Source organism: Tetrao urogallus (assembly GCF_951394365.1).
Source record: "Tetrao urogallus genome assembly, chromosome: 6".
Taxonomy (NCBI): Eukaryota; Metazoa; Chordata; class Aves; order Galliformes; family Phasianidae; genus Tetrao; species Tetrao urogallus.
This window is the reverse complement of record NC_136819.1, coordinates 363,059-388,424: the sequence shown is the minus strand read 5'-3', so window position 1 is coordinate 388,424 and position 25,366 is coordinate 363,059. Positions and strand designations below refer to the sequence as shown.

The 25,366-nt window shown below is 37.9% G+C and overlaps 1 protein-coding gene across 2 annotated transcripts in view; it reads right to left on the bottom strand.

The window, feature by feature from the left end:
- Positions 1–25,366, bottom strand: part of ANO3 (anoctamin 3) — a gene marked incomplete at both ends in the record, with an annotated part of 160,018 nt that overhangs the window by 12,625 nt on the left and 122,027 nt on the right. For both annotated transcript variants that reach the window (XM_079537349.1, XM_079537350.1), the window contains 6 exons: positions 10,631–10,691; positions 14,525–14,621; positions 19,194–19,328; positions 20,331–20,452; positions 22,499–22,554; positions 23,927–24,033. In XM_079537349.1, the coding sequence (XP_079393475.1) occupies positions 10,631–10,691; positions 14,525–14,621; positions 19,194–19,328; positions 20,331–20,452; positions 22,499–22,554; positions 23,927–24,033 (578 nt within the window). The remainder of the gene's footprint in view (positions 1–10,630; positions 10,692–14,524; positions 14,622–19,193; positions 19,329–20,330; positions 20,453–22,498; positions 22,555–23,926; positions 24,034–25,366) is intronic.

Sequence of the window (25,366 nt, the reverse complement as noted above, 5' to 3'; positions counted from 1 at the left end):
TAAATTCATGATAAATACAGTCAAAACGGGAGCTCTGTTTTATGACATTCATCTAAAACTTTTTATTGTGCTTTCTGCCGTATCTGTACAAACAGGTACCTGTTAATATCAAACACCATCACCCCTTCTAAATTAATTTGCTTTGAATTTTTGTTCAAATATATTATATATATATATATATATATAATATGGTTTAATATATTATACGGTTCAAATATATTACATGTTTTTTTCTCTGAAGAAAAAAAGCATATAGACACAATGGTATCCGTAAAGGCAGAACAAGATTCTAATCCCATTTGAACAAGGCCCAGCGATACTTTACTCAGTTACACCAGTTCCTACTGGATTATCTTCACTACTAAGATATTTCTTTAAATAATTATTTTTATCTGTGTGCAAGATCATAATCATAGCCTTCACCTAATTTTATGTTTGTGGTAGGTCCTACTAAAATAATTACAACCAATGAATAACTAAGTTTTCCAAACACTGCAGTTTGCCATGGAGGTTGCCCATTCTACTCCACAGAACAAGAGCTATAAAGGGCAAACACCTGGTTTGGATGAGAGCCTTACAGAATGAGGCTTTGCCCAACTTTTCCCCAGAAAACAGTGATCTTAAACACGGAATGAGAAAATTTGCTTCCTTTTAGGCAGCCTACTACCTATGGTTCTACATTCCTTCTTTTTTACTACTCCTCTAAATGTAGTGACATACATCTCTGCTACGGGTGCCATCTCATCACAGCATTAGAGAGAGGCCTTTGGCTTTTGAACACTTTCATTTATTATCTCCAATTCCAATTGTATTGTATCATATTGTATTATACTGTGTTATCTTGGATTCCCATATCTTATTTAGTAAATCAATTTGTTTCTCCTCAGATCGTTGCCACTGTTTTGCTTTAAGGCCCATCTCTACTCTTTTTTCCCTTTTTCCCTTTCCTGGAGCATGGGTGTGTGGGTCCCCTCACCCCGCTGGTCATGGAAACAGTCACGAACCAACCTGTAAACTACTGACAGTTTGCAATGGCACAAATCAAGTTGCTCATTTAGTTACATTCAAAGGCATAGAAGTTAAAGAAGAAGCCCATTTACGACAAGTAAAATAATGAATTTTAAGTCCCACTGACATAAATTCCCAAGTCAGTGAAATGGAAACCAAGCAACTGGCCATTTCTGTGGAAAGCCTGCATCCTTCCTGGTTTGCCTTTACTTTCCTGCTCTCCTTGCCATTGAGCCCTTCCAGCTCCCAGTTGCTAGGCACTTCTCCCTGACTCATCTCTTACCCTGATCTCCCCTCTGAAAACGCTAAACCTTGACTTTTCTCAGTCACTTCTGTAGAAAAACAAGGCATACAGTAGATGACTAATCTAAACATCAGGAATGCTCATGATCTAACATGGCTTTGATAGGGCAGACTTTTCCGCCTAACCCTTCTGTTCATGAGATTCTCTCTCACAGATTACCCTATGTTTACTTTCCTTACGCTGATGGATGCTGCTCGTACTGAACTGGAGCCCTGAGGTACTTGCTTTCCACAGAGGACAATGTTTGATGCTTAAGAGGGACAGGAAAGAGGGACAGAAGAAGCTTTTCATTGCCAAAAAGAGCAAAAGAAAAATGGCTGCTGTTGAACACTATGAATGGAAATCAGACAGTAGAGAAATAGAACAACGCCCAGAAAACCCAAGAGTGCTTTGTGAACACACCACTTCCAAACGCTGTTGGTGCAAAGAGGCACTGCATCAACATGAGTGGTGTGCTCATTTCCCTAAAAGGTCACTGCAAAGAGGTATTTCTGTCAGGAGTTAGGGGACCTTCTCCACTGCCTCTCTGAAGAGCTTGGCAGCAGCTAGAACCTTCTAAAAACTCCATTACTTTTTTATTCATTAGGACTCCCTTGCAGGAATGCTATGCAATAAAAGCAGTCCTACAACCTCATTACAGCACTGACTACTACAACACACTCTTCAGAACTGAAACTGCTGCTTAATGCACACAGGTTACAGGTGAACAACATGTTTTTCTTCCTTGCCTGGAGTACTCAGACACCTTGTCTCCATATGGCCACAGCTCTGCATCTGCTAACACTTGTGCTCACTGCTGGAGACTTTGCCTTCCAGGAACAGAGGGCCAGCATCCTGGCACTGCAATGCAAGTGTATGACACTGAGCCAAGAACTGAGACACAGAGCACCTTCTCATTAGGCTTTACATCACCCAGGCAAACAGATTTTGCTTTCAATAGCAGGTGAATTGAACTGTTAACAAATGAGTGACCCCTAACAAGACCAGTGCTGAAGTTGAGGGCAGCGCTGACTTTCACACAATTGCAACAATTACTCTGGAACAGAACTGCAGCCTTTTTAAGGTCTTGCTATTTTCATATAGCATGGAACTATTTATATTTATACACTTCAGTATCAGAACCATAACACGTGTTAGTGAAAAGCACAGTGTTAAAGTTAGTATAGTAACTCCTTGTCACTTAGTTAATGCTGCATCTGATACAAATTTGGTCACAAATTAGTGGTGTTTGTTTTCAGATCTCCTGAGCAATCTGTTAGATGTGTGCCCACCCAGACACAGCAATAAATGTGAGATGGATGTCTGCTGATACACACTGCAGAAAATCTCCTTTACGAGAATGCCAGGATTCTAAGAAAACCAAACCCACAATATCAGGCTCTGTCCTCCTTCCTTTTATGGACCACCGCCTCAAACACCAAAAGGAGCAATAAAAAGGATAGAACCATTCACAGGAATCCTTCTGCTTGTTCCCTGCAGCATATCATGGCAACGCCTCTAGTTGTCCCATAAGAATATCTTCTTTATATACCATATACTCAACATTTCTCTTGATGACAAGTTATGAAACAGCATTTGCATTTGATTCTTGAAATATCTGAAGTGGATGCAGGTAACAGAGCCACGGCATTCCCACTCAAACACTTCTGAGTCACTCCTCCCCACATACCATACCAGTCTAGAATAAATACACACAGAGAACAAAACAGTAAAAAAATCACGGGTTGGCTAGATCATCACATTAGTCCTTGTTTTATATAATATTCAACAGCACGCTTTTTTTAGCATAACCTTTTTTTTTTGTTTTATATTGTAAGGAGTGGTTTCTTTTTTTCCAGGTTTCACCTCACAAAGCACAGAACTGGAAACCCTGTGCTAACAGAAAGCCAGCTTTTGTTAAATCAACAGCTGTACTGCACACGGAACAATAGTTTCTACAGCTTATAGAACCAGCCACCCTTCACAAAGGGTTCAAAGACTTTCAAAGGATGAAGCAATAAGGACTGCCTACCATAAACACTGCAATTTCTGGAACCCTGTAATGACAGAACTCAATCACAACAACAGGGGAGTTGCTCAGCAATGCCCCACCTCAGTTCACCTGCACTGTGCATTCCTTGCAAGTGTGACACTGTCACATACATGGCTCATGCACTTTGGTGACTGCACTCTGGCTGACTGCACTCTGTGTCACAGCACCATTCCAACACTTGAATGGTTTGTAGAGCTCCAAGGTAAGTCTGAGGGGTATTTTTAAAGCTTATTAATAGTGAATCTAATTAATAACTGCTCTATTCTATAGCATTTGGGAAGCTACGAGGTATTATTGCAGCCAAATTCTATATGGAGCATACCTCTGAGTCAGTGCAGAGTCCCTTTTAAATGCTGGGTGCCAACTTAAACCAAATTTCTGAGATGACAGGTACTGCTGCCCTGTTACAGTCTGTGCTGTTTAGTTGTAACGACAACACACATTTAGAAAGCAATGCTAGTGCATTTATACTATGCAACGTTCATACTGTTTTTCAAATTTACTAAAAGCTTATAAACTATTTTCTCAGTTTAATAGCTAAATTAAGTTTGAAAATGCAATATTCACTGCTCATTAAATTCAGGAGCGTCTAATCCTTGGAAGGCAATCTGAACTTCAGAGCAAACAGCCACTTGTACAAAACATCCAGTACATTTCTGGAACCACCATTTGCTACTGCTTCTTTCTGAATATCAGGAGATGATAAACTCTAGGCTTTGCTTTATGCTTGTTCCATCGATTTTTAAATAGAAGGGTTTGATAAAGCTTAAAAAGCCGAGTGCACATATGAAACCTCTGCAAATCTGAACATGTTACTCCAGACATCTAGAAGCAAATAATTAAGAAATTTATTGTGTCAACTGTGTAAGCTATGTAATTTATTAGACAAATTAAAGCATTTTCTAGCCACAATAATAAGGGAAGTAAAAAGTGCAAGGTTCAGTTGAATGACATGCAAAGAAAGATCCTTTAAATTTATAGTCCTGAAGATTTTATGTTTCCATAAGAAATTCAAATGTTTTTCTGAATAGATGCAGCAGTTTTGCAGACACTACACCTACCACAGGCTCAGCTGTATTCACAAAATGCATATCACAATCACGTTTCTTTCCAATTATGTAAAAATACATGTTTTAAATACTTAAAATACCAGTGAATATAACCTGGGGAAAAAAAAAACCACTACTGCCCCAAAACCAGCAACTCTCCCATTGCTCTGATATACTGAACTGTGGATCTGCTATGACCAAGGTATTTCAAGATGACTGTTCTTCACACAGCGTTTGAAAAATTAATGCTTAATATGAAGCTTCCAGCTCTGTATTAGAAGTTTCCGTTTCACCTATTCAGCACCATCCATAATCCCTGGGCTGAATGAGATTTCAATTTGCTGCGGGCAGCATTCATACGACTCGCCATGCTCAGAGTCATAAAACCTTATGGGTCCATTTTTAGGGCTACCTGCAACAATAACAAGTCTTCACAATGGAGCATAACTCTTTAGAACACTCTTAGTACAGCCACCCTTGCCTGTAAACATGGCCTCAAATGCACAATCCAACTATGCATCATAAAAGCTTTATATAAAGTGGTTTGGGATTATTCCACTCTTAGTATGAAGCTTGTTTATAGAAACATGAAACCTTTTTTTTTTTTTTTTGCAGTTATTGACTCACTGTTAAAGTCATTAACACTTGCTATAAAGCTTTCAGCATCAACATGTCAACTACTGCGAGTTCTACAGTCCAACACTTGTTCTAAAGAAGCTTATTTGGATCTTAACTGATTAGTTTTGTTTTGCAAAATAAAATCATTTCTTGCACATTCTCCATATAGCAAAACATTTTTTGAACACAATACCATTCAACCATCCAGCAGAATCATGTTCCTTTTTCTACTTGCCTTAATTCCCTCTGCTGTAAGTCAAGCTGCAACAACTGCCAGTGCCAATAAGAATGTAACAGACAGAAGAGAGATGAGCAGACAGTCAGTCAGCACACCTGTGAGATCCAGTGATGGCACATTACCTTCAACATTCATTATGGCATCAAAAGATGGAAAAAGCAGCTCTGCCCCAAAGCTGAAAAGAATCTTGATATCCTCAGCAACACTTAAAACACTGGGTGACTTGTCTACAGCAACCAAAGATGCTGCTTCTGTTTCTGCTGGTGTGCCATTCACAGCGACACCGAGAAGCTCTGCAGTGACAGGGAGCACCCATGTGACAGCAGCACTCCCCAGTGATGGCCCTTCCACCATGCCCTCCTCGCTCCCTGCATGCACTGCTCTGACATCCCCCACAACGACGCAGGATGGTCCTACATCAAACCTCAACATCATTCAGCAGACAGAAGACCTGAAGCATAGTTCTACCAACACTTCTCCTGTACCGTGTAAGGAAGAAGATACCAATAAAGGTAAGTACTTAGCTGAAGTCCAACTAAAGTGGATTAATTAGCGGGGTTGGAAATAGATGATCTTCGAGGTCCCTTCCAACCCAAGTCATTCTATGATTCTACAATAAACTTCTAATGCTGAAATCAAACCTTTTTCTAGAAAACAAACACTGAGCAGGATGCTACATAATGATGGATGAATTAATAGGTGGCCTAGAATAGACTAAAACTCACCTAAAGCAAAACGCTGGCATAAGTCTTATCAGTTATCTCACGCTTCATCTATAGACTGGCTGACTCTTATTGCACTTCTACTATTTCAAGAATCACATACAATCCAGCAGCATCCAGTTTCCTCATTTCTAGCACTCCTCAGTGCGGAGAACTAGTGAAAGATGGAAAAACAAATAATAATACAATACAAAGGGTGGTAGTGAGGATCAACAAAGCCTAAGTACAGAAATAACATTTTAAACGCGTGGCACATCAGCTTATCTAAGTTCAGAAACTTATGACTAAAGGTGGTTTCTTTTAAATGCTTCCAAAGGAATTACTCATTTTGTGTGTATTATCGAGTTGAGTATGCTTGGGAAAACAATGGAGCATTCATGGCACGTCTCTATCCTACGGTTCCAAATTGGGCCTTTAGGCAAAGAAAAGATTACTAGTTACACTAATTTTTGCCATCAATTAGCTTTCAAGCTCTTCACAGAGGACTGAAAGGCTACTCCATCATATTCAGCGCAGTACAGTCTGTACTAAGAGCTGATGGAGCATCAAGAATTCACATTTCCCATCACAGTTCTAATAATTACAACATACGCTATTTTTAAATAATGTGACTGAAAAGTAAAGAGGTGGGAGAGTCAGTTCAATTCCAACAGAAAGAAAATACCTTAAAGAAAATTTTCATGAAATCTGAGGAGAAATGCAGTTTTTCTGCTAACCATACAGGTGCAAAAATCATTTCTGGACTTTTAGCCTTTCAAACTAGTATTTTAGAACCTAGCCACTTGAAATTAAGAGGCTGCAATTTTAACTGCTGGTTTAACATACTCACAAATAAATGCACTCAGAGAGTGACTGTTGCTCGCTTATTTCTTTAAACTAAAGGACAGTATTTGATTCTGTAATTAAATTATTATTTTTTTAAATTTACTTTAAAACTCACTTGGCCTTTTCTTTTTTCCTTCGCCTTTTCACTGCCTTGAAAATCAAGGTTTTGTCATGGTCTGAAAAGTGTTTCAAATGCTCAGTGATCTTACTCCACAAGAACCTCGACTGCTATAAAGAGAAGGCAAAGTACCTGATTATACAGATTATTGCCATTTAAATCTCTTTCTTCCTTTTTTTTTTTTTCTCTCCTAGGCAAAACCAATGAAAGAGGAGTAATAATTGGTATCAGTGTAGTAGTTCTGGGATTTATATTATTTTGTCTGATGGGACGTTTTCTATGTAATACAACAAGTGGTCCAGGTAAGAAACAGCACAAGTGCTTTGCCTAAGGTCATCTTTTATTTCTGTATGGAGTCATTTAAATCATCTGGGCTTACTGAATTATTAGGAATTACAACATCCAGTCCAGTCAAACTAATTTTTCTCTGACTGTACTCTCCCTTATTTTTCATTATAGCTTCATCAATTCTCCCCTCAACTCCACGCCTCTGTCCTCCTTTCCCATCATTACTCACAAACTTGTTTTTTAAATATCAAAATATCAAGGAATATCATATCTGGTATCTTTTCTATCAGTATGTATAAATCTGTACTCAAGTGTGACCGGGCAGTCTCCAAACATTCCTGCTATGTTCCCAGACCTATTTTCAAATGTTTAAACACCAAGAATCTAGACACAGTTTTTTCTCACACACAATCAAATCAAAACAAAACTGTAGCAATATGTCCTTTCTGGCTTAAAAATCTAACAGTTGAAAGCTGCCAGAAAGCCAGATGAGGAAGTAGCTTTGGAAATGGACCATCCATAAATGTGCTGAATGGATGCTCCTGGGAGGACGTGTGATCCTCCTATGTTGAATTGTGGCTTTTGCCTTTACTCCCCGTGGCCCCCACGTATAAAAATATTTAGCTGTGACACACTGTTGAACTTAACTGTGATGGAGATAAAAATTTTCAAGCAATACATTAACTACAATCATAATGACCGTTACAGTTCTCCACTTAGGTAACTCGCTTGGACCATATGAAACAAGTTTTGGGACTGCTCCTGATGGCATATGTAGCACGGCAGACAAAGCAGGGTACCCACATGCGTGCATCTGTATGAATGGCATGACATCATCCCTCCCTGGACTGTAAAGCTTGCTTTGGATTACGTTCCCACTGTTGTCACAAGATGCACTGACACACAAGGGGCAGGGCCCAGGACCAGAACGGCACGCTTCTGCTTTGAAATGAGATGACCAATTTATAGTTGTCATGGGAGAGTTTTAGACTTGCTTTCGGAGGAATAATATAGAGAAATAACACACAGGTAAAATTCCTCCTTGTGTAACTTTGGGCGAGAACGCAGACATTGTAACAGCACAATCTCTGATGAGGATTGCAATATTATGTTAGCATCAGTACAACCTTCTTCCCCTGCACTTTCATGGCCTTGAGGTGAAACTATTCCATCCAAATATTATTTCTATCTGATTAATGACTCAGGACGTTATTTTTCCTACCCTATCTTTCACAGAGAAACACAAAAAGAATTAGTTTCACATGGATTGCCCAGAGGTTGAAGTTTGCTGGGGAGAATGGTACTACCGAGTAACTTGAACTAAATTCATCCTTTGACTGTGATGACAATTAAAGGAAAAAACAAAGGACAAGCCTTTATTCATCTGTCAAACTGATTAGTTACTTGCATTACAGGAGAGATCCGCAGAAATTATGCAACACGTTTTGTAAAGGTTAGACAGAGGAAATAATTGTCTCAATGTGAAAGAATTAGCACTGCCATACGTATACATATCTCAAAAAGCATGTGCTGTGTCCAGCTAATGAGTAAAAATATGGCATATTTAGAAAGAAAGAAAATGAAAAAGGCAGAGCTGTGGAGGTAGAAACGTAACAAAAGACAAAACAAATAGAATGGAGTGTGCAGAAAATAGCTACTCACATGAATACATGCTTGATACTACAATGTTAGAATGCCTAATTTATTGTGGAGACTGCAATCACACTGGTGGAACAATCTCACTAACTCACTGTAAATGTTGCAATGTGTGAATAAATCATAAGCATGCACACATGACAAAGAGAAACAGTGGATGTCACACAGAAGAAGAACAGGGCACATATCTATTTCAAAGTAGTTGAAAGAGTATAGAATTGAATGGCTAACAAGCATTGATGCCATTCCTGTAGGGATCAGTAATGAAATCTGCATGACTCCCATTTCAGACAGAACCTGACAGTGTTTCCAGAGTGTTTTCAGACTGAAAAAATGAAGACACATTCACTTGCTTGAGAATACAAAAAAATGCAATGCTCAGCTTTTAGCTTTACCAGCACATCTTATGTGTCCCTTTCTCCTGGCCTCGTCTGAACCACTGCTCTCTCCATCAGTACAGAACCATAGTAGCAACTGTGTATTTTAGCAGTTTACGCAATTAATTATTAGTAATTGCAAGGCTATAACAGGAAGAGTAGGAGCCAATGAAGAAGTATCAAGTATGGCTTGGGTTGGAAGGGAACCCAAGGATACCCATCAATTGTGCTCATTTTTAATCTAGTCATGACTTCTGCGTGCATGTGCATAAGGTTTGTGCTATTCTGGTACATCTTTCAGGTTTGTACATTGTTTTTCAGCTTTTACCAGGCCAGCTTCTGAAATTTGTCACATGTTCACCCTTGACTGTAAACAGAATGATCATTATCTTATGATATTATCTTACATTATTATTATTACATTATGCTATATACATTATACATATTACATTATATTATATATATAATATTATTACATTATTGTCTTATGAAATTATCTTATATTTTATGTAAATATAGATATGTTGTGTCATTTGAATATTTAGAATTGTAATAGCTGGCTCCATTTCTGACATGTGTATGTATGTGACCTGATGCTATTATCTCAGGGTTTACACAGACACATGTTTACACTGGTGAAATTAATTATCTCCTGTTCCTAATACCAGTCTTTTTTACTTTCCAGCAGCAAAATACTATAAGCTTCAGTGACAACTAATTCCATTAAATGTTTCATGCTGGAACCGTCACATCTGTTTTGTGTGGCAGTATTATATTGACCTTCTCAAAGAGAAAAGTGTTACTGGTAATTCCTCGGTTAGCCCTTCAACACAGCCCCTTGGTTAGCACCCTGCTCCACTCCCCATGACATAGCACGTGATGTTGGAATGAATGTGTTATTTCAACTGTGAATTTGAATATAAATAGTTAAATTGCTGTAAACATCTATCATCAAATCTTTATTATCCTCTAATTAGCTCTGCAAAGCATTCTCATTCACTCTGTAAGAATTCTCTACACAGGCTCTGAGCACCTGATCTAGCTGTAGCTCTGTTCATTACAGGGCAGTTGGACTAAATGACCTTTAAAGGTCTTTTCCAACTGTAAGAGTTCTGTGACTCTATGAAATTACCCCACGTTTGCCTGCATGATATAAAACTCAGGCTTAAGGGCACTTAAGACACTAAAGATAGTCATTATATTAGCAATAAAAGGTATTATTTTCAATCACTGCTAGCACAGTAATTGAAGTGGATGAAAACAGGAAAAAATAAGTGTTTATGCAATAGAAACTTAATCCTTCTTTAATTTTTATTATTAACTATAACCTTTTAATCCAGTAATCCTCAAAAAGGGGCAGGTCAATTAAAAAACAAAATATTAAAATTTACTTACCCCAGATTGCCATGAAAATAGCAAAGAAGACAGTCCCTCCGTTATCAAACAAATGTGTAACCTGAACAGAAAATAAATACATCAGTAACAAACAACATTACCACTTTCACTTCAGCACCAAAGAAATCCAGAGTACATAAGTGATGGCAGAAATTAAAAGCCAAGCATTCCAGGAGGGAGTCCTGCTTGCATGCTTCTATTATCAACGTTTGTTCCCTCCTATTTTTGTCTATAATTTGAGCTGTTTTTCTAGCCTATCACTTCAAGCATCTCCAGACTGCTTACATCACCGACAACAAGTAGGAGATGCTCTGTGACCAGACAGGCTGAAAATTCCTCCAGAATTGCCCTTGGATTCTAGCTCATTTTCTATTTTAAGGCTTTCACAATCCCAATTTACTTCAGATGTTTCACTGTTCTTCCTATGAATACTAGTTAATGTCTCTTAATTTCATTCTCTACTTCTCCCAAGCTATTCCACAATTTCTCTGCAGGCAGAGAAATAAAATTACTTTACATACAGACATCTCAGCAAATTCTCCTTGTTGAAAGGCCAGTACCCCTCAACTCCAAGAAACACGCAATAAATTCTAAGTAATCAACTCTGAAATGTAAATATAAGTCATGTATTTAATTTCCCTTCATAAATGCTCTACTACTGATCCTACGATTCCATGATTTATCCCTTACCTCACTCTTTCTTGTAAGCTCTATGGGGCAGAATATGTATCCTGCTGTAAGGTTCAAAGATTACCAATAGAAAGTAAGGCATAAGTAGTTTTTGCAAGCCTGTGGATCACCCTAGGAATCTTTCTTGTGCATACATTAGAATTTTTACAACAAAAATCCAGAGCTTCTTATAGGCCAACCATAATAAGAAGTTGTATTTAGGAAGCTGAAATGAATGATATGATGCTCTTTAAATCAAGGTCATGTTGCCAATTGACAGCAATGTACATTATCCAGGAATAGCGGACCTACGTTTCTTCTTATGAAAGGTGGTTAAGATGCTGCTGAGCATTAGGAAGGAAAGTACAGCCTTCAAATTCACAATTTGGAGAAAGGGAAAAATAAGAAAAAAAGCACAGAATGCTACAAGATAATGCAGACTAACTTGTAACAAGGCATATGCTAGGATGAGAAACTGAAGCGGAAGAAGCACCACACTCAGTCAGGATGCGGGTCAGTCAGCACACCATCACTATGACTTTACACACTTCAAATCCACTCCGAATCAACACCCTACCAGTGAGCTCCAGTGCAAGGTGTGCTGGGAACAGAACCAGCCCAAGAACCAACCATCCATCACGCTGATCACCTCTGCTAATCAAAGAGATCAAGTGGGTAAGGATGACAGTTTGGGCATTCAGCAATTCAGATTACAAGTCAGATATTACATGACTCTCCCTTAAATTATAATCTTTACAGTAATGGAGTATTTTTATACGGACATGAAAAAAAAAGAGGGAAGGGATGAAAGAAATGTGCAGGAGCAAGAAGGAAAAATGCAGCTTTTGTATTTTGTCTGCCAGCCTGGCAAGAAACTACAGAAAAAGCATTTGAAGTACATGATTTTCCTGCATTACTTTGCTTTCTCTGAAGTACTCCTCTGAAGGGAAACTTGGGAAATGTAAGAAAGGAATGTTTAATGAAAGAAACCCTGACAGCAATTTTAATAAAAAGAAATATGAGCCCAAGTCTTTCATATAAGTGAGGCAGGTCCCAGGACATAAGCAGGCTTGAGGAAGTAAACTTCACTTTTCTTGATAAACTTAATGCTAGCATACTTATATACAATCAGTTGCTCCAAAGAACAGAATAAGTAACAAAAGTCTTATTCCAGAACAAGAGTGGGTTTCCCTGAAATGTAACAAGAAGAACCTCCCTTGTATACAGCTATTTGGTTGTGTGTGAGAAGGTGTAGAAATAAGTCAAATTCTCTAAACAACAAAACCAGAGGGAAACACGGACAGGCTCCGTTTCAGGTATAGAAAGCAAATAGGAAATGCCATTTTCTTTACCCAGAGTTCAGATCTGATGCCTTATTTTTAAATAAAATATTTCTATTTCTGTTATTAATGGTGCTTCAAAAAGTACAAAGCAATATTTCATTTGAAGTAAGATTGTACTTTCCAGCATTACAGATCACTTTCATTCACTCGTTGCCATGCAGATGCAGTGCTTGGGTTTTTGCTGCTCAACTCAAGCAGCACAGGACAATCAGCAGGATATGAGCCCTTATGGACACCAGCCCTCTCCTAGCAAGAGAGAGATGACTGAAGATGTAAAGAACTTTTCTTTGGAGACAACACAGAGAATGAAGGCATTACACAGTAGTATAAAACCTCATGGAACTTCTTTTGCCATTCTAGTAGCCAGATGGTTATCATATTTTTTCCCAAAGAAAAGCTTCTGTCTGTCCTTTGAAGATCAATCTTTGCACCTGAAGCACACGTTACCCATGTATGCAGAACACTGATCAGCCCCATACAGGGGAGATGCAGAACAGACAGGTCCCAATAGGAAAAGTTTATTTGTTTTCTGTGTTTCCATCTGAGGTTGGCTAGTTAGTGGAGCTAAAGCATTGGCAGAAAAAGCTGGGAGCCTATATTACTTTCCACAAGTTTTGCAGACACCAAAATGTGACATTAAAAAGCATGACTCACGGGCCAGATGCAATATAAACATAATTGAAAGACAAAATCTGCTTTTTATTAACTGAGGTCGTTAAAATAAAATATGCCCCAATAGCAATGTGTATTAATTTCCTGTCAAACTGCAGTAACTTGCTGCATAAGTTGCTTGCCATCTAATAAGAGATTTCTGGGATGGGTTGTAAGTTTTGCATAATATCATTTCAATTAAGAAAGCTTTTATCTTCAGTGCACATTTTAAAAACTTATGAAAGTAGTTCAAGTTAGGAAAAAAGTTCTATTTTGCCATAAAGTTATAGCAGTATGTAAAAACCAAGCACAGTTTAGCCTTAAATATAACATTTATAGCAGTATTTATTGCTGCTGTTCAAATACAACTTTTTCATTTTTCAATGTGGTATCACAAAAAATAAAAAGCCAAATTTTTACAAATACTGATCATTTGATTCATGTCAAACGTTTATCAAATGCTCCTTCACATGAAGTTTCTAAGTTCAGAGTCCTACTTCAAGTCCTGTTGAAATCAGGTTTTGAAATCCAATGAAGAGTTGATTCTCTTTTACACTGCTTAGTGTTCTCGTGATGTCATGGATCCAGAGACAATCACAGCTCTATAACTAAAATAAATCCTGACTTCTGAGCAAAGCTTGTCTTATGGGCTAAAGAAATTGGAGAAAAATGCCAAGGCTGCTCTTCCAGCCATGAACATAGCAAACATCAAAGCATACTGCTCACCTGAAAGCACTGCACGTATACAGAAGTACTTGTGATCAGCTAAGTTTGAAGGATGGCTTCTACTAGCAAAATATTTAGTTGTGTTAATTCTTTGCATTAGTTTGACAAAGTATAGTACATCATAGACAAGATAATCCTGTGAAATGCTCGAGAAATCCTTTTGAAGAGCAGAAATTTAGTTACCAAGCAAGCAAAGAACAACAAAACATAGAGAAAAGTAGGAATAAACTCCCAAGATTATCATTTTTTTTTTAATTCAGGGGAATTTATCAATTGATAGAAATAATGAGGTAGGAAGAAAATATTCTCAGAAAGTAAAGCAAATTTTAGAATCACCTCTGCACCTCCCAGATTATTCCATTCTTAGAAGCACAGAGTACAGAGGCTGAAAACTCATAGATAAACGACACAATCTGAAATCTTTGCTGCAACAAGGGCTGCCATTGCAGAATGAATGTGGGCCTTTAGACAAAAACATTCATGATAGCAGTAAACTAATAATTACCTTGGCATATATGCAGCTTTCATTGAGCTTTTGTAGTGTGCAATTGCGTTCACACATAGGGCACATGATGGTTTCATTTGCCTCGCAGATCTCTTTGCTTTAGTGTAAGATAGGAAAATAAAGGTTATTAAAAGGCTTTCAGCATCCTCGAGATTTTCTGAAGCTACATCATTTGTGGTCTCTATTAGTTAACACAGCCTAACCACAAAGCTGACTCAAAATAAATAAAAAGGCATTCTGGCCTTTATCTCAGGCCAGAAACGTTAGAACTGTGGGCCCTATCATTGACATAATATCTTTGGGCATCATGCTAAACTACTTGCTCTTGTAAACATCCCGTTCTCTCCCAGAGAACTACAACAAATTGAAGAACAAAACATTGTTTCCTAGCTGTCAATCAAATTACTGCATGTATGATATGAAATAGAAGACACAAAACATGAGCAGATGGACATCACTGATTTCAATCAACTTATCCAAGCTGACATCAACTTCAGGTCAGTCCCGTAGTATGGCTGTGCACACACTTCAATCACTGGGTCACAGCATAAAAACCCACTAAGAGGGAAATCTGGCATTAGCAATTCAAATCTTTGCATTTTTATTATGTATGGGAGAACCTATGTTTAGGGATAACAACAAAACAGTATCCTAATTTGGGGGTAAAATATCTAAAAACTGCATTCTACTGCTTAGAGGTTCTAAGATTTGGGGATATTAAGTCACTGGCTTCATTAGGACTACTCATATATTCATATTCAGAAGTATTATGTAATTAAGTGCCTTGACAAAGGCAAAGCAAAATGAAGAAAAGTACAAAAATGAATTTTAGGGCGAATTTTATCTGTGGTGAGTAAACAGAGAACCTTAACAATCACCATCAGCAACGCTGACAAGCCTGAAATGATCCTATGTCATACTAAGAAAGTAATGGTACAAAGCAAATAGCAGGAAATTACTGATTTAATTAACATTGTGCTTTCACTACTTCTCATAAAACCTGGATTTACACTTCTAATAGTATATGGAGGATTATGTTTATTTCCAAATGAGTACATCTATTAAATCCCATCCGACATAATGGTGAAGAAAAGACCATAGCTGCCGGGATGTGACATTTTGAGACCTTAGGTTGTGCTTCACATCATAACCACTAATTCACGAAAGCCTTACACCATAACGTGGACTTCAAAAATTGTTGCAAGCAGCCCTGAAAGCTAGAATGAGCACAGCTATCATTTCAGAGCAGCAGAGCAGTACATAACTTTCAGTGTGCCACATAACAGGATTTTCTTGATTGCATTTCCATTTGCATACATGCAAGCAAAGGAAATAATTTTTGAACAGTAGGATAGAATGGCTTGACAGTGATGCAGTTTGTTGTCAAACATAAGGCCAAATGCAAGTGTACTTTGAATTCAACATTACAAATGCTGGGCACTTTGCACCCTAAACCTTGAGTTACAGTCTTGGTTTGTTTTGCATAACATGGATTTCATCAAATTGAGTTGCCAGGGATAGCCATGCTGTGTTGATATCTGGCGAAATTATAACAGTGATAATTAAAGATCTCTATAAAGGCGCCCAAAGCAATCTTCAAAGCCATCAGATTTAGTTTATATAAAGATGCGCAATGCACGTGCCACAAAACTTGCTTAAGAGAAAGAACTCAAATGAAAAGACTTGTAAAGGTCTATTAAACCCTTCTCACAACAACCACACTTTTCCCAGTTCAGTTCAGGAAGGGTAAATGGATCAAAATGTATTTAAAAGTGTATGAAACCAGACATACACACTCACTTTCTGCTTTTTTCTTCCTTCATATCTGAGCCTTTAAAATGTAACCCAAATACTCCAAATATTCTGGAAACAACTGTGGAGTTTTTTGTTTTTAAACTCAGAATTTCTCACTTGGTTGCATTCATTTAACAGCTGAGCTCTGGAAGTATTGATCGACACAACAGCCAAAGCACCCTGGGAGACCACACTGCCAAATCCTGGCGGCAACATTTTACCAAGCCTGACTGCAATCTCATACAAGAAAAAGAACATCTTCCATTCCACATCACTTTCAATAAAACTGCATCGCCGTGGAGAAAAATAGGTTTCAAAACACGGGGCAAACATGCACACTTGCTTACAACAGTATAGCACAGTTCCTGATACTGCAGTGTATTGGGGGATTTGTCTTCTCATTTTATTGTTTCACCTTTCTTCATGCTCAATCACCGTGTGATTCAATCCGATTTGAAAGCTAATGTACTTATTCTTTCAGCAGAGGAAGACACTGGAGCAGACTGCCCAGAGAGGTTGTGGATGCCCCGTCCTTGGAGGTGTTCAAGGCCACGTTGGATGGGGCCCTGGGCAGCCTGGTTAAGCATCAAACATGGAGGCTGGTGGCCCTGCGTGTGGCAGGGGGTTGGAGATTCATGATCCTTGAGGTCCCTTCCAACCCTGGCCATTCTGTGATTCTGTGATTCTTCTTCTGCCTGCAGCCACTAGGGGGAGGTTAACGATAGCTACCTTCAAGGCAGCTTCATAATCCTGAGAGGTGAATGGGCATTACTGAGAAAAGCATGCTTCTTCAAAAATAATTGCATCACTTGCAAGCTCAAGTTTTGCAGACAGATGAAAACCATTATTTTTCCCCATATAATTCATAATACTGTAAATCAGCACTTCCTAATATCTACTGATTGATAATTACAGACATTGATAGGATGAATGCTCAGTTCCACGTGAAAAAATAATCCTGGATCTGGGGTAATAAATTCCTAATTGCAACTGGGTTTCCTATACCTAGATTTGGTCTTACTAATCTGTTTGCAGCAATGCACAGAGATGGCACTACTGTGCCACGATAAGTCAAAGTGAATGCACAAATTCACACTCCACAAACCAGCGATGACTTGCCTAAAATGAACACATCCAGATTACAAATGTTTTGGGACTGCACAGAACACCAGGCTTCTGTATTAACTCTATTGGTATTTTGAACTGGATACTAGTTAGTGTTAGCTATATCAATATATAACTGCACCCTCCCCTTAAACCTATACAACACATGACCTAAATTTCAGACTTTTGCTTTTAGAAAAGAGTCCAGAGCCCCTGGTGGGTCTTAGCTTTCTGTGTAGCCCAACATTACACTGAAGCACCCCAGTATGGAACCTGAAACAACCAACCTCCACGAACCTGCATGTTTCATGTGCAGCTGCTCAACATCAGCCAAGGGAAAAAAACCGGACTGGAAAATATGAAGGCTGGCCTACCTCTGCCTATCTGAGAATCATACCCTGAAAGTCCTATATGCAAAACAACTGTTTCTCCTATTAATGTGCTAAACTGGAGACATGTATTCAAGGGAGAAGCAGCACACAACACCCACACAAGCATATCACAGCTTTAAGTTTGGTATACAATTAATTTGTTTAAATTCTGACAAATTCTGTTGTGTTTTTGTTTTTGTTTTTCTCTTGGGGAGTATCAATGTTACAGCTTCTCTTCTAGTGCCTGGAGTATCACATCCTGTGAACAGATAACGACAAGTTCCCGCTTGCTTTAAATGTGCCACTGAAAAGGTGAAGAATGTAAGTCTCCCAGTTCAATACTTCCAATACTTGTGCTCAAGAACAGGATGATCCTCTATTTGCTTTTCACATCTGGTGCATTTCACACACATTTATTGTTCAAAACAACCCTAATGCAGAGAAAGATAGCACCATTTCCTGCCCAGTATGCTTACTGCATTTTATTACATTTATAATAAATGTATATTTATTATACAGTCTGAAGTTGTAAAGTCTCTCTGGAGTTTGGTGTAAAATAGAAAAGCCTTAATTACAGCACTGAGGAGCATAACAACTCACTGTGTAAGAGAAAACAAAGACAATTCCACACAGAGCTGTCAAATACTCCTCCACATCCAGGAAACATCACCTATGAAATCAGATTCCACTGTGCACGCTGCCTGAGCATCCAAACTGGTTGGAGCCGCAGCTATAATTGTATGACCATTAATAAGTTTATTACGGAAAATAACCTGTAATAAGGTCACTTCCTCTTGAAACAGTTCCTAAAAATACAGTTAGCACTCCAGTGTAACAGTCTTGTCATTATTTCTAAACTGACATAAGCCACTCTCAGAGCAAAATCACAACCGTGGGGAACATGGAATTGAGGAGCCTTTCACATGGTTGTAACGCCCTCAGATGGCTGCAGCTTACATCCACAAATTCGACACCACTAACAGTTGGAAGGGAAAAAAAATACACATAAGTTGAAATTTACAACTGTACTAACCTACAGCCAAAGGCAAAATGGAAGTAAAACTAAAGAATGTGTCACTATTTTTCACCCATTAGCTTTGACTGGAATGATAACCATAGCAGTACATGTGACATTAGAATCAGCATTTCTTTCATTTCTTGCAGGAATGGAAATCATTGCAGATGCAATGGTAAGAGTGCTTGCTGTAAACACTCTGCATTCACCTTGATGCAAAACAGATATACAAAGTGGATACACTTGACTGAATAACCCAGCGTTCTATTTGGTTATTATTATGATTACAATATCTGAAAAGCATTTACAAGTAAAATGATCTAACTTGTGCCAGGTTGTTCTTTATTTTCAACAGGCTATTTTATGTTTTCAAATGGGATTTTACCTTACTTGGCTGGAATCCATCGTAAACAGTCCATAAAGGAAAACAAAGAGTCCAACCAGGGCAGCAGGAATCAGCATTCCAGTATACCATCCCAACCAGGCAAAATACAGTCCAATTTTTTCACCAAAATATCGCCTACATGAAAAGGAAATGTATATATTTTCTCAAATCAAAACTTGCAGTAACCACTGTCTTCACAATTAGTACAGCAACACTGACAAGCAATCACCATTACAAGCTTATAGTAAATACTGCTGTCAGTTTACAAAAATGCTTTACTTTAGGCTAGCACAAAATTCTGGTCACACTAATTGTAGACTTATTAGAACATGTATTTTATAAGGATGTATTTGAAGTATTCTGCAATTTTCAGTTCCTCCCAATGACTAAATAGAGGCACCCCATTTCAACACCGTTAAATGGAGGAGAGTTTACTCACACACAACATACAGACTTACAGACACAGCTTCCAGAAAGCAACAGTATAGGTTTGCATTACTTAAGTATTCTATTATAAAAATCACTTATGATGAGCAGTCACATAATATGACATATTTCAAATTATTAGCAGAGACTGAAAAGACAAGCTGAAGATTCAGCTTTAAATCTTAAAAGCTTGGATATCAGTTGCTGCAAGAGATGAAGTAGCAGCGAACAGAAAATGAGAAGTCAGCACATGCTTAGTTCCACAGCCTTCGGTGCAGCAATTCTCTGTGTAATGACCATTTATGACTGTTGGATCAGGAGTGAAAACTATCAGAAAGGAAAAGTGATTTAATTGGAATCCAACGTCTTGTTGAGGAAAAGATGAAATCCAGACAACACTGTTACATCACTCTAATTAAATATATTTCTCTGCTTTACAGTTGGGAAATTATGACATTAAAATACTAATCGCCTGTTGTAATTAATTTTCACCCTGCATCTGGATATGTAAACTTCTATTCGGTCTTGTCTGAAATTAATGGCCTTGCACATTTGTGACCACTCAAAGGAAGCAATGTAGAGAGTCCAATTCTTACCTGACAGTAATAAATTTTACAGAAGGTGTAAGAAGAATTAACAGTTTAGCAGAATAGATTATGCATCGTTTCCAGGCTCTCCGTACCAACAAGCTGTTTTTAAAAGTACTAATACCTGATTAAATCAAGAGGTTGGTACTTGTACCACATTCCCCACCGTGCCCAACGCTCATATAAGAGATGTCTGTGATTCTGAGCTCCATGTGTTTTGATGGGATGTCTGCTTTTGTGGCTTCCCTGAAAAGAAAAAAAACAACCCACAAAGAAATGAAAACGTGTTACTGGACATTACGGGAAATGAATTCATTCCTTCTATATCGGAATCTAATTTTAAATGAAGATTTTACTACTTTTAATGAATAGATGTCAATTTGTTAGGGACAACTCCTGGAAATGTCACCTGCTAGTATGTAAACTCGCAAGAGAGACAGTTACATACCCTTCTCAAACAGCCAGCTTCTGCAAGAAGTAATGACAACATCACTACTATAAGGCTATCAAGAACTACTCAGCTCTATGCTACTCCAAGAACAGTATTTCAATTTCATTATTCTATGCTTACTCGTATGCTTTTACTCATTTCAACTTTTCAAAAACTCTCATGAAATACATTATGGCATCTGTTTTATCCCTCCCTAAAAAATTTTGGTAGGTCAGCTAGGTCCTTCTGTCCTAGATATTTCCAGTGATATTATTTAACTCCTATTAAAAAGTATAGGAAACTGCAGGAAAGGCTGAGAAGGTAGAGACAATAGAACTGGCATTATTTTGAACCTCCCCCAGAATTTACTTTCATTGAGCAGTACAGACTTATGGAAAATAAATGTTTCATCAAACAACTCACAGGTAAATCACATTGTGGGAAGAAAGCAGAGACACTCTTGAACCTGATTGACTCAAGCCATTTTGAGTTTTTTATAATTTATTTGATAACTTGAGAATTGCTCAGAATTGAAATAGCACTATTTGTTGGAATCTGCTATCTGGTTTAAGAATGACTTCAAAACAGTGTTTTGCAATACAATCAGCAAAGCATAGAAAAATCCAGCACAGAATGGTTTTAGCAACATCTAGAAATCCCTAAGGACAGAGCATCAGCTTATTTTCACAGTCATCTGAAAGAATGAGTGCAATGCAAAAAGCATTATCCACTCCTCTACATTTCAAGTATTTTTTTCTGCTTCTTTTTGCACTGTTTATCCATAGCAAGTCCCATAGTGTTCCCATTGGGAACGAATTTTCACTCTTGTTTATTTCTGTGATTAAAAAAAAAAAAAAAGAAAAAAGTGAAGTGTTTAACTGCTATCCCTAGGACCAGTAAAACTGCAATTAAGGTAAGAGTGGCTTAAAAATCTGACTTCATTAAGCTGAAATGCGCTGTCCCTGGAGGTGTTCAAGGCCAGGTTGGATGGAGCCCTGGGCAGCCTGGTCTAGAATTAAATGGGGAGGTTGGTGGCCCTGCATTTGGCAGGGGTGCTGGAGATTCATGATCCTTGAGGTGCCTTCCAACCCTGGCCATTCTGCGATTCTGTGATTCTGAAATCGTTGCTTGTGTATACATTTCTGTGTTATGTCACAAAATGGATATGAGAGCATGGATTTGTTAGCAACAGAAAGCTACACAGCTTTTTCTGGCAGTATGACTGACCTTTCCCTACAGTAATGCCCTACTGAAGTGTTAACTCAATTATTTCCCTAAAACACTCCTTCACTGCATTCCCTGTATTATTAATGCAACATAAAAAATCACCCTCAGCAATTTCTAAACCATAAACTGGTCCTTTGAAACACAAGATAAAGTCACAGCATTCAGACCAATTAACCACAGTGCTCACAGCTGCAATTACCATGCTACTGGTAGGCATTTATGATGACCAAAGATGTGTGGGTTGCTTCTTTCCTTTCAAAACATAAAGAAAGTTTTTCATTCATTTCACACCTCTGCAGACTTCAGTAGACTCTAATCTACTGATGAAGATACTGTCAAGCACTGTCAATTATCCAGGACTACGCAAAAAGGTCTAAAAAGAAAATAAATAACCAGTTTCCCTAAGTTTGATTTACTGCACAACCCATTAGGAAAAAAAAAAGAGTGCTTTTGAATGGTGGCAGCTAAAGAAAAAAACCTCATGAAGCCAATGTTAATTTAAGAGCTGTTAATAACTCAGCATTACGTAGTGAAATAGAAAAACTTGCAAGACAAAATTATAAACCATGAAGTATCTCAAAATAGTGCAAGTTTTAATCAAAATGTAAATACAAATGCAAAATTAATGAGGTTACCTCATGTGGTGGAAATGCTGCCTCATATGTTCCATTGTTTAGTAATCTATTAATACCTAAAAAGAAAGAAATGCAGTAGTTTCAATGACATTTTTTCAATGCAGAGTTAGCTTTAAACACTGAGAATCTTCATGTTACAAAAAGGAGAATCCAAATTCCTATTAGGTATTCAGGATGCTGCTGAATATGAAAATCATCAGCAGACCCACCAGGGTCCTTTGATCCCTCAAGCTCTCTGGTTGTGTTAAACTACAGCATTCTGAAGGTCAGCGGCTGCAACTTTTCTCTCACAGTTGGGTGCCTGTGCCAGATCAAGTGTGAGAAGGTGGTCACACTCTTGTATTAATCAGAGCACAGGATACAGATTTTATGGGTGATCAGATGATCTGGCGTGAACACACAGATGACCACACAGTGAGAGGCATGGAGAGAATATCCTGTTACTTTTAAATATGAACCAGCTGAAGGAGTTTGTGTCAGATCAGATCTGCATGGATCTGAATGACTGGATGAATGGATCTGGATCCATTCCTAGAGTCCTTCTAAAACCATATTTATTCTACCATCAAAGATCATTATAAAAAATAAGGAATAAAGAACCTTAATAATAACTGTTAAAAGACTCAGTAGCCTGTGAGGACATACTTGTGTAGCCAACTTGATCTAAGAAGTAAATTCTCATGACAGATTTCTGATCTATCCATTTATAGAAATTACACTAATTACAAGATGAAACTTGTCACCATCACCTTCAATAGCATTTGACTTCATCCCTCAGTTTCTATGATTTTCTTACCGCTGCTTTTCTCCCAGAAACTCAAGCAACAACATTTTGTAATTGCTATCATCTTTGTAAGTGTGCATCTATGTTAAATTCTTAATTCCTACAGACAAACAGAAGATCATATATATATATTGCTCTTAATAGAAAATGAATAACTGGACTTTCTGAAATACAGAATGTATATGATAAGATAATAAGAGTAATAAGAGTGTTGGCAAAAACTGGATTTAGTCTTTAAGTCAATTGTCTCTGAACTGCATGGAGACATCAGATAATTGAAGAGTAGTTCTGATCAATTCTGCTGGTCTGGGACTGCTGGGTCATAGCAGTACTATGGCCAGTCCTAGAAGACTCATGTCAGTTCTCTGAGGTCTAAGTTATCTCTCTTATGGCTCTTGATCACACGAAGCTATTATAACCTCTCCAATTTAAGAAACGAGTATTAAGGTGGAAGCAATTCCTAATATTCACTGAGTTATTTCATGGAACAATTGCATGCAACATACATTCAAGTGTATTACTGGTTGAACAAAGACTTCAAGGGATGACAAAATTAAATTTTACTTCACTAAATAGTTTCTCAAGCAAGCAGAAATATAAGATTTTCATATCTTCAGGCTAGGAAAAAAATATAGCATTCTCACCCATTTTGGATTTTCCATCCTCATACTTGGTTCTCTGTAGCATGTGATGCACAATTCTACTTCTTGTGGAGTTGCTGAAGAAGCTGTCTTTGTTGTTTATGGTAAAGCTATTGAAATAACGGATGTCTTTTAACACTCAAAGCAATACATAGGTGCTGAATCGTAGCTGCTCAATGTGTTTTTTCTTACAGCGATTTATTGTAGCTTTACAGTTGTTGGTTACAGAATTTGACATTCTTAAAGCACCTTCTCAGGCTCCAAAAAATTGTCATTAGCACAGATTGTTGAGAAAACAGAAAATATCATTTTTTCCAAACTGTCCTAACAATGACAAAAAATACTCTTCAGAAGTAGTGATCGTTCTGAAATTCATGACATAACTGAGAGATCTGAGTACAAAACTACTACTACTGCCATTCCGGGAGAAATAATGATTGTCTGCGAGCACCGGATGCTTGAGGAGCAGCTCCACAACTTCCTCCCCTCAGAGAATCCTAAGATAGAGCCAAATATCACAAATAGCCATTCCCAGATGGCTGAGGATTCTGAACGCCAGAAATGTGACATGTGGGAGCTTTTCCCTTCTCAGCTGTGCCAAAGGTGACACTATTGCAGTTCATCACGTCAGCTGAGCATGTTGAAAAACTGCACCATGAACGAGCAACTGACCCGCTGCAATATAATTAATTAGTAAAAAAAAAACCTGAGATAATAATGCAATTATTCTGCCTTTCTAGGGTGAAGTCAGTCTGCCTGCACATAGCTTCTTTACTGAGAAGAAAAAAACCTATTCACCCTAACCTACATTTTTACTTCATATGAACGTCCCTCTCCTAAATAATTATCACAAAATAATTTTAAAATAAACAGCTAGAATTTCAACACTTCTACTCTTTTGTTGCTTAAAAAATTTCTAACACAGTTAAACTAGATCAAATGAGCACGTTGATGGTGATCACATACAGTTTTTCTTCGGAGTATATATATTTATTCTCTCACAGACAACAGCATTTCTAAAATGCACAGCTGACAGCAAAAACCCTGACAATGTACTTAGCCCATTTCCAGGTGTTGCCAGTTTCAACAGCTTTCTCAGGTTTTGCCTAAGTAAAACATTTAATCAAGGTAAGCAAATTTGAGCAAGTATTTGCATTTTGTGATGTAATGGAAAATAAAACAAACTTCTAAACCAAAAAAAAAGTGGCGGTCATTTTTTAGTCAACCTTTTGCCTGTAGTACTAGCTGTAACCAAATAACAAATAGCAACACCCAATAACAAGTAACAGCAGATTTTTTGCTTTAAGAGTAAATTTCATAGAAAATATCAGACATGATACTGGGTATTTGCCAGTGACCATCTGTTAATGGCTGCCTCTATGGGACTTGCTGAGGAGAGAGAAAATAGAAAACCCTTCTGGTCTGAGGAGCTGTGTTTCCAGT